The sequence below is a fragment of the Grus americana genome, chromosome 1, assembly GCF_028858705.1.
Source record: "Grus americana isolate bGruAme1 chromosome 1, bGruAme1.mat, whole genome shotgun sequence".
NCBI classification, from domain to species: domain Eukaryota; kingdom Metazoa; phylum Chordata; class Aves; order Gruiformes; family Gruidae; genus Grus; species Grus americana.
Genome location: NC_072852.1, coordinates 189,627,247 through 189,641,521, shown reverse-complemented (window position 1 = coordinate 189,641,521; position 14,275 = coordinate 189,627,247). Strand labels below are relative to the sequence as shown.

Sequence of the window (14,275 nt, the reverse complement as noted above, 5' to 3'; positions counted from 1 at the left end):
CTCAACTTTATATTATTTGAATGTCAAATCAGAGACAAGTTGTCTACCTTGGCACATCTGTAATGATAGATTTATAGGAAGTGAAAGTTTCGGGGAGGGGGGGGGGAAGAAAAGAAACCCCAAGGTAAAAACAGGCCTTAAAATAGGTTTCAGCAGCAGCGATTTCTATTCCGGGGAGTTTCTCATAGATGGATGAAATATGTGACAAGAGACTGACATGTCATACTGAAGGACTACCATACAGATGACAAAGTCATAAATGTTGAATCCCTTTAAGCTAGAAACATGTGACATGAAAAAACCTCTCACCCCAATAAACCATTCAACTATTCATTTGACAATTTAAGCAACCCATTCTGGCTGAGGACACACATGAATTACAATTTTCTTAATACTTTTTCCTTTAAGTACACCCTCTTTTTTATAGGCTGCCTTATCTCCTATTAACAATTGTATTTTCTGCTTTAGAGTCTAGCACATTTTACAGAACTGCAACAAAGAAAGAAAGAATTTTTTTTATCTGCTTAACAGAAAAATTAACAGAGCCTCAAATAATTTGTGATTTGGCCAGGGTCACACATGCAGCCAGTGAGAGCCATAAGAAAAACCAACAAACGAGTACAGTACAGTCAAAAAAATTAACATCATCTCTGCAAAATTAATTTGAGGGAGAGAACCACAGGAGAAAATGAAAAGGAGGTAACAACCCCTCTGAATATAACTGTAACCAAGCAGTAATGGATTTTGCTAAACAAATGTTAAAAATAGCTGCTGCGTGGTACAAAGCCCTAAGCTTCAAGCATCTTTTGTTTATCTGTTTTGCAATAGGTTTCTCTACATATCATTGAACTGTTCCTTGGCAGTTGTCTGCTACCAAAGACACGGTATAATTTTCCTAAAATTTGCCAAATACTCAGCAATTAACTACTAATTAATTCAGTTTTCATCATCAATGTTTAGGTTTTTAACTTATTATACAGAAAAAGGCCCTCATAGTTCAATAATGTCCCCCCCACTTTCTCTAAAAAGCTAAATAAATTATTTGAAATATAAGTGGAAAGGTTGCAAATTCAAATAATTTAACTTAACAGTTATAATATCTCAAAACTTTAAATGACGTCTGTATGAGGAAGGAGAAAACCAAAGGTTTAGGCAAACTTTGATACTTAAGCTTACTAATGCTTAAAGTGTGACCCTTTAAGACATGGGGTCTCACAGCTGTCTAAGGGAACAAATGAAGTTCTGCTGGGAATTGTCACATACATTGAAATCTTCACTAACGCCAGCTATCTCACCGAAGTGTTATGCTTAGTTAAGGCATATACACTTGATAAAGAGGAGGGAGCATTCCTACACAAGTAATCCTTGAACACAGCTTGCAGGACCAGATAAATGTTTAGAAATCAAAAATTTAAGACTCTAGGTCTGAGAAACTACCTGTTTTCCACATTCGCTATGTGTCACTCAGTCCTGAATACAATGAATTCAGCTGATGCTTTGCCCTTGACAGCAGTGGTAGCAAGAATCTGTCTCATTGCTTCAAAATTACGTGCCTAACAACTTCTAAAATTGTTTTAGTTTGTCATCTTGGAAGTTTCAGTCCCTAAAACCTTTGCTCTGCTATTCAGAGTAAGGATAGTGAAATAACAGCATTTGCACGGCTTGTAAAACCAAGAAAATTTGAAAATGAACATTTCTACAACTCATCTTAGGTAGCTTAGTGTTATTTTTTCTGGTTTTCTTTTGTTTTTTCTTACAATTTATCTACAGTTCTTTAAACATACATATTTCTCCTCCCTTCAATTTCTTTCTTCCACTTGTTTTTCCCTCTGTCTGCTTTCTAATAAAAGACCAAAGAAAGACCATTTTCTTCTTCCTGAAATGTCATGTTTTATAATACAAATCCACTACTAAAATTATTACCATAGAAAGCAGTCCATCTCACATACTGCTGGGCTAAAAGACTTCTGTGGCAGATCAAATAAGGGGTTTATACTAAAAAGCCCAAAAATACATTTTCCGAGAAGACACGATCTGTACAGGCAAAATCTCTAAGACCAAGGATGGTCAAACTCTTTCAAATCTCATTAATAAATAGCCAATATAAACTAATTGGCTTATATGTTCCTCTCCCTTTATTTAGGTACTGGACAACACCAGCTCAATCCATACTTATTGGATTTAGGAACTCAAATTACACTGGTTTTGCTCAGCAGCCTCTTTGCCAACCCCATTGACTGAGGCAAATGCAGTGAGAGGAAGGTATTTTCCAACGGATTAGGAAAATGAAGGCTTTAAACTGTAACCAATCTTGCCTGTAGCACAGAGTTTTGCCTGCTCTTGCAGTTGGAAGCCGCAGCAAAACCTTAAGGAACATGTGCCCACTAGAGTACTTGATGTATTAGATTGGTTAGCTGCTATAAGCAGCTCCGGTGGTACAGGCTCCGTATAAGAGCTCATCCATCATTACATATGATCGTCAAGATGCCAAGGGCTTGCACCGCCTGGATTTACTACAGTCACTATCCACTGCTGTTCCTGAGTGACAGAAAGGGACCACGTGATGTAGAACCGCTACTGAATTTCTCTGGCAGTTGTCTCTCCTTGTACTTTCAGAGGGTGAAGGCTGAACTTCACAATAGTTAATCAATTTTTTTCTTTTTGTCACCACTGAATAATTGGAGAAAAAGGAAGACAGCTCAATTTTGCAATAGCTGCGATGGGACTGAGACAAAGCAAAAAGCAAATCTTCTGGTAAGAGGGAAAAGCGAGTGCTGTGAACAGTTGGTTTGGTGAGAAAGCTGAAATATAAACATTGTGAAAGAGACATACGCAACATGTTTATCAGACTAAAATAGCTGCTAAACAGAACTAAAAATAATAATTGCAATGCAGAGACCCATTGCTTTTCAAAATAAACTTCAGTGCAAAGCACTGCACTTATTAATTCCCATATATCATTGTTCAAATTCCTCAGACAGACTCTTCTGCTAACCTACACCTTCCAGTATCAAGCCTGGGACAGGGATGCTTCATAAAATCATCAGCTTTAGCACCTCATCAACACCAGACACAAGCAGCTGTCATGCTGGTCACTGAGGTCTAAAGGCTAATGTCATCAGCTGGGTCAAATCCTTGCAAGTGCCCCTCCCAGGGAAACCCATGTTTTTTCTATTCCAGATAAACACAGCAAATTAAGAGTGACTTGACCCACCAAGGATGTTTTGAGCTTTGAGCTAGCCATGAATTCACTGATTATTTTGTCTTCCTTTTACCCACATTCCCCCAAGATGAACTAAAACCCTGTTGTCCCACTGTCTGCAAAGAGGCCTGGATTTTTTCCTTTAAGCTCATGTCACATAAAACATTTTAAAAGTCTCTTCATTAGGTGTGTCCACAATACTACAAGTATTTAAGGTGATCGAAAAAGTCCTTAACTTCTCAGACCACAGAACAAATAAAAAAAAATTATTTGAATTAATAGCTGGATGTACGAAAAAGATTGCCATATTCCATTTCCACCTTTTTTTTTTTTTTAAATTTGTAATATTGCTGCTTCAGTTTTGGTGCCGTGCACCTGACATCACTTTGCCAGAAAGAATTGCCTTTACAGTTTTGTTATGCTCTCAGTCTCATATGTCAGCGCGGTGTCCTGATGCAACAGTAGGTGCTCTTATTCACCAGTGTCAGTCTGAGATTAGGGTACCATCTTTTTTTGTGAACCTCAGCATGTCCTGTTACGGTAGGAAGAAGGAAAAGAGTCAAAGAACGAACAGGAACGCTGTCTGACCTTGTTGCAAAGGGAAGTACCCCCTGGTGCCCATGCAACAGTCATACTAGAGACCACAGGAGATGCACCAGACAAGGAGCTGGGAGAAATACATCTGGGAAAGCAAGGAAGGAGGAGAATGAAGACCTAAGTGAGAACAGCGTTAACCGGAGTGGGCAACCTCCTTTTGTCCTTCTGGAGCCAGAGAAGGAGCAAAGACTCACTGTTTTTCCTGACAAGATGACACGACAGCAGTATGTAGGACAGGCTGGAAAGCACTTCCCTCTCTCTCCCACAGAGATTGGCTGAAGGTGGGAGCTGAATAGGGATCCCATGGATCATCCTTGCAGCTCCATGATCTTAGAAGTCATCCAACTAACAAACACAGCACACCTCTGGCAGTGGGGTCACAAAGTGAGAAAAAAAAAAAAGTCATTCTCCTTGACTCTTATATGGCACTTACAGGTTAGACAACTACCAGCAAAGTTTACAGCACTTCATAGGTCAGTATGATGAGAATCACGACAACAGCAAACCAATTTCAAGGTGCCTACAAATCTAATTTGCTTTTGTGGCTCTCTGATGGTCCCTCTAAGGAGTCAGCTCTGTCTGCCTGATGTTGTCCGGGTGTCCAAGGACAGCACAGGTAGTTGGGCACGCTTCCAGACTATCCTTAACACAGGATATCCTGGGATACAGGGATGGTGCAGCACCAAGCCCTGACCAATGTGTCCACAGCCCGTAAAGTACAGTGCTGGGCCCCACTGCTGAGGCAGCACAACGTGCTTTGGAGCTCAAACTTAAAGCCCATGGTCACGACCTCTGAGTATCTTCCTCCCCTTGTACAGAAGGAGGATCATGGGCATCTTCCCCCTACTCAGCCGAAGAAGAAGGTAAATTCCCCGGGGCTTTCCAAGCGCGGTGATGCCCCGCAGCAGGAGCGCTCCCCGTCTCCCCAGGGGATCACACAGGACCCCCAGCCCCGGGGTGGTGGGAGGAAAGCAAACATCGCGCTGAGCGGGGTGCTGCCCGGGTGCAGTCCCGTCTGCCGGAGGGAGGCTCAGCCCAGGACACACACACAGCCGTGCCCAGGACACACACACAGCCGTGCTCAGGACACACACACAGCCGTGCCCGCCACCCCAGCTCCGCCGCTGCCGGGACGCGCTCGGCGGCGGCCGCCGGCAACAAGTGCAGCCGCCGGGCGGGCGCTCCGGCCCGGGAGGGAGCTCCCCAGCGCTTCGCCGCCACGGCCCGGCCCGGCCCCGGGGGGGGGAAGGTAAGAGCCCCCCGCCCGGCCCCCGCCACTCACCCGCCCGTCTCGGCTCCCGAGTCCACGCAGTCGTCCTCGCCGCCGGGCTGCTGCTCCATGGCGACGGCGGGGTTCCACGCCCGCCCTCCCGCGGGGGAGCGGCGGCTGCCGCGACCTGTCTCTGCCGCCGCTCCGCCGTGTTCGAGAGGCAGCGGCTGCCGCCGCCCGGCCCGCCCCGGCCCGCCTGCCCGGGGCTCGGAGCCGCTCCTCCGGCCCGGCCTCCCCCTCCCCGCCCGTGGCGGGCGCCGAGCCCCCCTTCCTCTCTCCTGCCGCGGGGGCGCCCGGTCGGAGGGGAAGGGGACCGCCTGCCTTGCCCGGTCCACTCAAAATACCCCCGTCCCGCAGAGAAAACCTTTTCGTCCACGCTTGCCGACAGGCCGCCGTGTTTAGGTGGCCGTGTTTTAGAAACTGCTTCAGCACCTTCATTACATCATTTTTGTTTTTCCAGCTGGAAGAAGGGCTGAGAGGTGCGGCGCCCCGTATCCAGTGAAAGTTAAGAGATGGATGTCCTCACTACCCGTATGTTTTTGGATTATTCGCTGTTACAGCCTTTATTTGAAGTCTCGCGCTGTGCTGAGCTTTCTCCAGTCTCCCTTAGTGCTGCCTGGCACTTGCTCATTACATTGAATATAATCATTTTGAAATTACACACAGAAGCAGGCAGGGCATGGTTTTCCAACCTCCTAAGAATTTCTGTAATGATGACAAAAAATGATGTGATGCAGGGGGAGCATTTTGAATACTGCCTGTAAAGAAATGCTGATGTAGGAAAGCCTACCGGTAGCGGGGCAGTCCTATTCAATAATGTGAGAGTGCAGTGAAAAGTTGTGGGTGAGCTCCTCTATTCTGTGCAAGTTGTATGTGCCCCTCTGTTTTGTATTTGAACACCTCTCTGTTTCTTCATCGCTTACATAAATACAAATATTCACCCACATAGGTGTGAACCAATCTCTCAGACAAAAAAGTCAGTCTTTCTTTAATGCACTTGGTCATTCAGGCTGTAGCAGGTGACAAGAGAAGGGGACAGAACTGGTTGGTACCTTGTGTCTCCAAGCTGGGGGACCAGCGCTTGTGTCTCTTCTGGATCAGGTTCAAGCACAGAAGTGGGAGGTGGTGTTCTGTGCTCCCCACAATCTAGATATTGCAGGACAACTACAAAAATGTATCTACACCAGAACTGGGAAAACTCTTCGATTAATGTTTTCTGGAAAATATCAGGTTTGATGAATTGAAATTTCCTCTTCAAAATTCTCCAACTAACCAAATTACTATCAGCAGCAGGGGATGGCCACTTGCAGAAAGTGATCAGAAGTAAAAAAAAAAAAATATTTTTTTTTTTAAAAATAATTATTTTCTTCTACTTTTTACTCTTTGTGCCTTACAAGAAAGAAGAAAAATAGTGAAAATATCAATATTTGAGACATAAAATCGTAGAATCATTTTGGTTGGAAAGACCTTTGAGAACATTGAGTCCAACCATTAACCTAACACTGCCAAGTTCACCACTAAACCATGTCCCTAAGCACCACATCTACATGTCTCTTAAATACCTCCAGGGATGGTGACTCAACCACTTCCCTGGGCAGCCTGTTCCAATGATTGACAACCCTTTTGAGGAAGAAATTTTTCCTAGTATCCAATCTAAACCTCCCCTGGCACAACGTGAGTCCATTTCCTCTTGTCCTATCGTTACTTGAGAGAAGAGACCAACACCCACCTGGCTACAACCTCCTTTCAGGCAGTTATGGAGAGCGAGAAGGTCTTCCCTCAGCCTGCTTTTCTCCAGGCTAAACAACCCCAGTTCCCTCAGCCGCTCCTCATCAGACTTGTGCTCTAGACCCTTCACCAGCTTTGTTGCCCTTGGACCAGAATGCAAAAATATACCACGCAAGACAATCATACATCGGCATAAGAAGTGCTAAACTGGTTTAGTTTGCCACAAGTACTTTTTTAGCTATGTCTCCATTGCATGGCATTGACGTCCTTCATTTCAAGATACATTTGTGCTTGTCAGTGGTACGTTAAGCTGTTTATAGGCATACAGTAGCACAAATTCATAGCAACATCTAACATTGTTTAACAGGCTCACACTGGGTGTAGTTCATTCCACTATTGTCTCTAACACTGTATGGCCCTGGTTCTCTAAAATAATCTGGATGTGGGTAGGACGCTTGTAAAATCAAAGGAAAGGAGAACACCTTGGGAAGAGCTGTCAAGGTGGTGTTAGCATATTTTAGGAGCAACAAGCAGGCACCAAACCAGAAATGCTTATTATGAAACCGGTGAATTCCCGCTGCTCTGCTGTGGAGAGACGCTGGGCTCGTGTGCAGTCCTGCGGCCCCTTGGGATCACAGGAGGTCAGTCCACTGTGTGATCTTTAGAAGAAGCAGCTTTTAGCCTCTACTATTCATCAAGAATTAGAAAAAAAAATTGTATAGGAAAGTTGGTATTTAATCTGTTTTGAATATCTGGCTAGGTTTGCATGACGTTTTGAAAGCAGTATAAATGATTTTTAGTTTACCTGGAGGATTTCATATAAACATTACCATAAATATAAGGCTTTGGGTATGGAATAAGCCCCTTTAATTACAGTCCCTCCTCTGTTGTTCCCTCAGCAAGTTGCTAAAAGCTAGTTTGGACAAAATGCTATAAAAAATACTCATACAGAACAGTCCTGTACGGGTGCCTACATAGAAGTTCAGAATATACAGAAACAAACTCTTCTGTCCTTCATGACTGGTAAACTGCCATTAAACCAATTTACTCACAAAATGTAACGCGTATGATTTCTTTTAGGACTAGGACCAAATTTCTGTGCCTGGCTATGAAAGTAACTGTGGCATGAGCTGGTTCTCAGCTTGCTCATATTCAGATCATGATATTCAGGTAAGAGGCATAAATTCAGATTTAATGTGATGCTAAGAGATTCGTCCAAAGCCAGAGAGAGGCAAAACTGAGACATCAGTTCAGTGTATCTTGATTCCCAGCTTGGGCAGACTGGGTAAATATTTATTCTCCATCAACTGCAATGGCAGTGGAGGACCCTGAGCCCCCCAAAGGAGGTATCGGTAATCTCTGTTACCAGAACTGGACAGACCTTGCTGTCTCTCTGATTCTTAGTCTACACGCATGCATTTATTTAGTTAGGGCAACTGTGCTTAAAAGCAGATCACTTCCATTTGCTTTTAAGTGTGATTTCAAAGTGAGATAAATTGACTCTAGCCACTGTTGAACTGATTTAAGATGTAACCAAACCTCCTTAAATATTTAGAAATAGGTTTAGTTAAATTGATACATTTCTGTATGTAAAATTTTAGGTGGTCAGCTAATAGATCTTTTTCATCTCTGACTTTTATTATTCTAGTTAGTTATGTTTAAGCACTGGCATATGAGAGGATCTGGAATAGATTTTATGCTGCATTTAAGATTAACTTATTCCATCTGTCCCAGGGAGGGAAAAAAGGAACATTCAAAGGAAATGTACAATTAAGATAGTAAGTAAAGCTACCACAAACTCTAGGCTCTCTTATTTATATATTTGCTTCATTTAACTCTGTTTTATTCTGGTCTTTCACGTAATTATGGTGAAAAGGAGACTTCTCCACATTAAATTCCAAGCATTTCAGAGATTTTAATGAATGAGGTGTTAAGTCCTGGCCTTTACTTAGATTTTATGTTACCTGTGCTTCACATTAGCTCCTTTGTAGGGTTTGTTGAAAAGAGATGTTAAGTTTTAATTACTTTCTTAGAATTATGAGGCTGTGATACTGGTTTAAAGATAAGGATATAGTGAAAATATTCCTAGGGTAAATTTCCCAAATTTCAAGCCTTTTATTAAATGGCATTTAATAGCTGTGGTAACAAAGACTGTCAGAGACAAAAGCATCAGAAGACATCTGCAAAGAAGCCAAACAAGTAAACCACTCTGTTGTCGAAACCGGACTATCACTGAGGACATGAAATTAATGTTACTTCTCCAGAAAGTTCTCTTGCTTCTAGTTGCCTAGGGCCAGATCTGAAATCACAAAATCACAGAATCACAGAATCACAGAACGGTAGGGGTTGGAAGGGACCTCTGGAGATCATCTAGTCCAACCCCCCTGCTGAAGCAGGATCACCCAGAGCAGGTTGCACAGGATGGTGTCCAGGTGGGTTTTGAATATCTCCAGAGAAGGAGACTCCACAAAAATAGGACTTAAGGTACTTAGAAGAGGATGTAAAGTGAATTTTTATGACTGTGTTCAAATCTGTTAGCCTGATAAGTCCTGCACAGTGGCTAATGAGGACATGTCTGCCTTACAAAGGAAACTTTAAATGTGCCTGGTGCTGTATGTCCAGATTGTACAAGGTTAACTGTCTTATCAGCGAGGTTAAGCACCACCTAACTGCAGCCTGCAGCTGCTATAACCTCTGTCCTCACACAAGGAAATGCAGGCAGCAGAACCTCCTCCTCATCCCTCACATAAAGGGTCTTAGTAACCGAGAACATGGTACAGGAGAGTGAGAGCTGCAGCCGCGAGATGAAGAAAGGCAGCGCGGAAAGCTGAAAGATGAACCGCATCAGATCATGTGTGTGCTAAAGCAGGAGAGGATGCAAAAGCATCCATTTCCCTGATGAATCCACACCTGGATTCAAGTTTCAATCTCTCTTCTGCTCCCTGAGTTCTGCCTGCTGGGCTATCATCTTTCCTGCACCAGCCGTGAGGATGGAATATGAGCAGAAGAGTACGAGTCTGGCTCTCCAGCCCAAAGATGAATGAGCAAAAAGAAGGGGCTGTTTTGATCACTGCCCCATGTGAATGTCCTACCGGTTCTCCTATCACTTATGGGATATTTCTAGCCTCTCCCCTATATTTCTTTCTATACAGTGGCAGAGCTTCACTGTAGGGTAGGGAGAGAGGAGAAAAATGTGTCCCTTTTCGTGTAACTGAAATTCTGGTGGTAAGGTTGTGCTGCTGGGAAAAAAAAAAAAGTACTCAATTCAGTTCTTTTCATGCAGCATTTTGGATTTCTCCCTTTTTTCTATGCAATTCCAAAAGAAAAGGAGACAGATGCCGCTGCAGTCCCTTCTGGCATTATACTATAAATTAAAGAGTCCTTCTAGTTTTTGAGAGACAGAACACAGACCTAGCTTAGCAAAGGATTCAGGACTGTAGATGAAGAAAAGACACAGGCGCTAAAGGGTGTGATTTTTCATTCCCAAGTAAAACTTTCCAAATTGGACTATATTCACGCTGTCTCCATCCTCTGCTACCTGACTCTGGAGGCAGAATCTCACCGCTAGTAAGGGGTTCTGGATTCCGTTCCTGGCACTTTCCATCCCACTCTAGGTGTTGCAGTGACGAACTTTTCGGTTTACAGGATCTGGCGTTTATAGAAAAGGGTTTCTCCTTTAGTGGTCCCGGAGGAAATTAGCACTCTGCAGGTCAAGACTTTGTTAACATTCACTACTGGACTTAAGACACTGGGCTGTGGATTAAAAAAAAAAATGGAGACAATTGCAGTTTTGGAAGGAGGAGGGGAGTTACAGCTTGGCATGTGGTTCAGTCTTCATGCTAGGTCAGCCCTAAAAGGCTGACTTTCAGACTGGTAAACGTTGCCAAAATATTTGTGGCAGTTTCTCACATAGACTGTTGGGTTGTTGGGGTTTTTTTAAGGGTTATGGTGAGGTCAGTTTCATTTGTGGTAGGTCTCAAGCCAGACACCCAACCTCCTAAAATTCTACAATTTTGAGGTAAAATACAACTATGCAATAAAAAGTTGTTTCTTCAAAGCACTGAGGCAAGGTTTTCAGTAGAGTTGCAGGGAGTTTGGTTCCCAGGTCCCACTCTTTTAAGTTTCATTTGAAAACCTAGCATGCACACTCCTACCAAAGTTCATGGTACAGTGCAGCAAATATGTATTTTATAAGCAAATTGCTCTGTTTTACTTGAATTCTAGTATATTAAATTTTTTATTGAAAACTTCTAGCACTCAGTAACAACTGCTATAAAAACTTGAGTATTTGGAGTCCCTTTCTGTATCATCCTGAAGCCCAGAACTCAATGGGAGTACCAGGGGGAGCAGAGCCGCACCCCATCTCTGTGGAACCATCTAGTCAGAGGCTTGACTAAGCTGGGCGATGGAAAGCCTTTCTCAGGTGAAGTAAATTCAAGGTGACTCTGTATCATGGACTTGAAGGAATTCCTGTTGTCCTCACATTGCAAATGATCCCATTCAGCCAGATCTTTTCAGTGGATGTAATCGGTGGGTTTGCTGCTTGTAGGTGCCAGGATCAGCACCCAGGCTTGGCCTTTAGGGCAGTGGCTCTGCCAAGCAATAATGGATCAGTCCTCAGGCTCTGTGCGTGGACTGATCGGTACTGACATCCCAGATAAAGTATAAGAGATGAGCCTTTTCTCCACATTTCAACCCAGCCCTCACTGGTGTGAGGGAACCTAGAAGAGCTTAGCTCCAGTTTGGACAGCCCCGAATGTGGAAAGCCTGGTGTACAAGGGCTACGTGCCACAGGTATGTGGAGAGATGCGGAGGTCATGCAGGTGAATTCCCCTTTTTCTGGTCACCAGCTGCTGGTGTTACACTGCACCTCTCCTTTGGTGTCCTGCCACTGCACCAGCACAATCCAAACAAGGCCATCTGGGACTCCATTGGCACTGGAGAGGTGCTTTCAAGATCTCAATGGCTGGATGTAGACCTACAACTTTGCACATATTTCCATCTACTCTTAGCCCACTTGGCTAGAGGCTACTCTGATCTGTGCTGGCCGATGGATGGAGAATGTAGTTGTCTTCTGTGGACTTGTTGAGTTGCGGAGGCAACTCTTGAGTCAGAGTGGGTGTTAGGTGATGCTCAGGTTTTTGCTTGGTTTCTCCCTTGATGGAAACGTTGAGTGCATTGGCACACATCCATTAAAGCACAATGGAAATGTTTCAGTTGTCACTTTAGGAGTGCTAGCAAGTGTCATGTGGTGCCACATGTGTGAAAAGTTTACCAGAAAAGCAGACAATGGACTTGGTGTCACTTTTATGAGGTCAGTGAGACAGTTCTGGCTTCTGGTGAGCATCCTGAGCCCTTCACATATACTCAGTGAATGATCATCATGTTCACAAAAGAACTCCTATGATGGTAACCATGGTGACTCTTATTAAATGAAGTTTTTCATGAAATAGTGTGCTTTACAAGGCAGAGAAAATATTTATTTTCAAGGACCAATCCTGTACCCACTGGCGTTCAAAGAGGAAGGTTTAAACCCCTATGGCAGCAGCAGTAAACATTATAGCAGCTTTTACGTGTAGACTCTTCTGAAAGGGAAAATGCTCTTCAGTTTTTTTCCTTTGCAGCTGGTCATGACAGTAAAACATTTTACTCTGGAAAGCAGCTACATTTTAAACACTGTTGGATCTCCAAGGGAGATTTTATTTCTTAATTGTTCTACCACATTTTTAAAAATCCAGTTTTGAATTACCTGTGATGTAAATTTTTAATCATAAGATCGACAATCAGATGGTCCTATTAGGTTTAAATGTTTTAACTAAAACTCTTCACCCAGTAGTTGTGAGTTTTAGCAACTGATTTATCAAGCGAACAGCAAGAATGCCTGTTTTATGCATAACCCAAGCTATAGTAAACATAGTGAAGTAGATCACAGAAATAAAACTTAAGTAATTTTTGCTAGAAGATATTTGATTCGGTTTCCACTTTTGATATCTGTAAAAAAGAGTAGATTTACTGGTGCAGAGGGAGATGTTAGTCCCATTTGCTCTGGCTGGTGTAGGAGATCCTGTGTCCAGTGGCTTTGTACAGCCTTCCTTTCCCCTCCCTCGTTAGACTGAGGCTATAACTACTCCTTTTACTGATAGGCTGAGAGAAGAAATGTTAAAATATCCTTTCTCTCGTGTCGGGAGCAACTGTGTATACATGATGTCTCTGCCTGAGAATATTAGGAGGGAATGATTGCTAGTGAATTGTGAGTCAAGAGCGTTTCGCTTCAGAAGCATCATCGCTGATGGTCAGCATGGGGAGAGGCAGGTGCGAGAGAGAAATCATACTTGATATAAATGTGCGCTTCTATTAAAAACTGACAAGGAATGAAAGCAGAGTCTTGTACAGAAACCATAGAAAGAACATCACTGGGACTTAAAAGGAGGGGAAACACTCTGGCCCCACATATAGGCCAGACAGTTCTTTCATGTTCTCTCACAGCAGGCAAATCACTGAAAGAATGTAAACCATCCCAGTTTTCTGGTTGATCCATTTGTACCAGGGTGGCCTTTTCTGAGAGTTTATGGATCAAATTAAAGGTCTCAACTAAACCTGCAAACTGCACCCCTGATCCAGTGACCTGCAGAACCAGGGTGTCTCATACTTTTGCTAGCAGCAGAGCTCCTCAGCAGCTAACACTCAGCTAAAGTGAGGCTGCAAATTCTGCCCTTCTCTCCTGTCCCTGACCACGCGTGTCCACCTCCTCATCTCCACACTACCTGGAGAATTTGAAGGATCTGATCTGACTGAAAACCTGCCCAGCAAAAGAAAGAAGTGGTTTGTCTTCAGCCAAATTAGTTTCCTGGAGAGACTCACCTTCTGCTTGCAACAATGCCAGCAGCAAGACAACAGAGAGAGATGGAACAGCGTGGCTGGCAGTGCATGGCTCCTCCAGGGCAGAGGGCAGGACCACAGCAGCCTGGGTTCCGTTTGACTTCAGTTACCGCTCTCAAACTGCACTGAAAGAGTTGCAGAACTATAACTGGCCTATATAAAAGTATAAAGGGCAGAAACTTGGCCCAAAAATCCATTAGCCAGAAAGGATTATTAGAAAAAAAAAATCTGGATGCTATTTCTGTGGTCTGCAAGTTTTAGCTGAAAATTACATAACTTCTTTGGCTTGTATAAATCAACTTTAAGAAAATAGCTTTGATGTTTAAGAAGCTCAGACATGTAATAGCTGGCTCTGGCATTTTGCAAGAAGTTCATAAAATGGCTTAAGACCATAAGTATTTGTTGTTGTGAACTCATTCTGCAGCTTGGGAGCCATCTGCTTATCTCTGGAGTTTATTGCCATCCATCTACCTTAGCGTTTTGGATGGCTGCCCGTCACTGGAGCGTGTGAGTGCCCTCCCTTTGAACAGCAGTGCCTCCTGGAATCCCTGGCTGCTCTGCAGTCTTCTTTTATTAGAGACTATAGGAATAGTTGTACT

At 43.5% G+C, this 14,275-nt stretch overlaps 1 protein-coding gene across 1 annotated transcript in view; it reads right to left on the bottom strand.

Moving 5' to 3' along the window:
• The window catches only part of FAM124A (family with sequence similarity 124 member A), a 46,223-nt gene extending 40,796 nt beyond the window's left edge, over positions 1-5,427 (bottom strand). Inside the window, exon 1 of the mRNA XM_054835548.1 lies at positions 5,082-5,427. Within this exon, the coding sequence (XP_054691523.1) occupies positions 5,082-5,140 (59 nt within the window). The 5' untranslated portion in view covers positions 5,141-5,427. The remainder of the gene's footprint in view (positions 1-5,081) is intronic.
• Between the last annotated feature and the right edge of the window lie 8,848 nt (positions 5,428-14,275).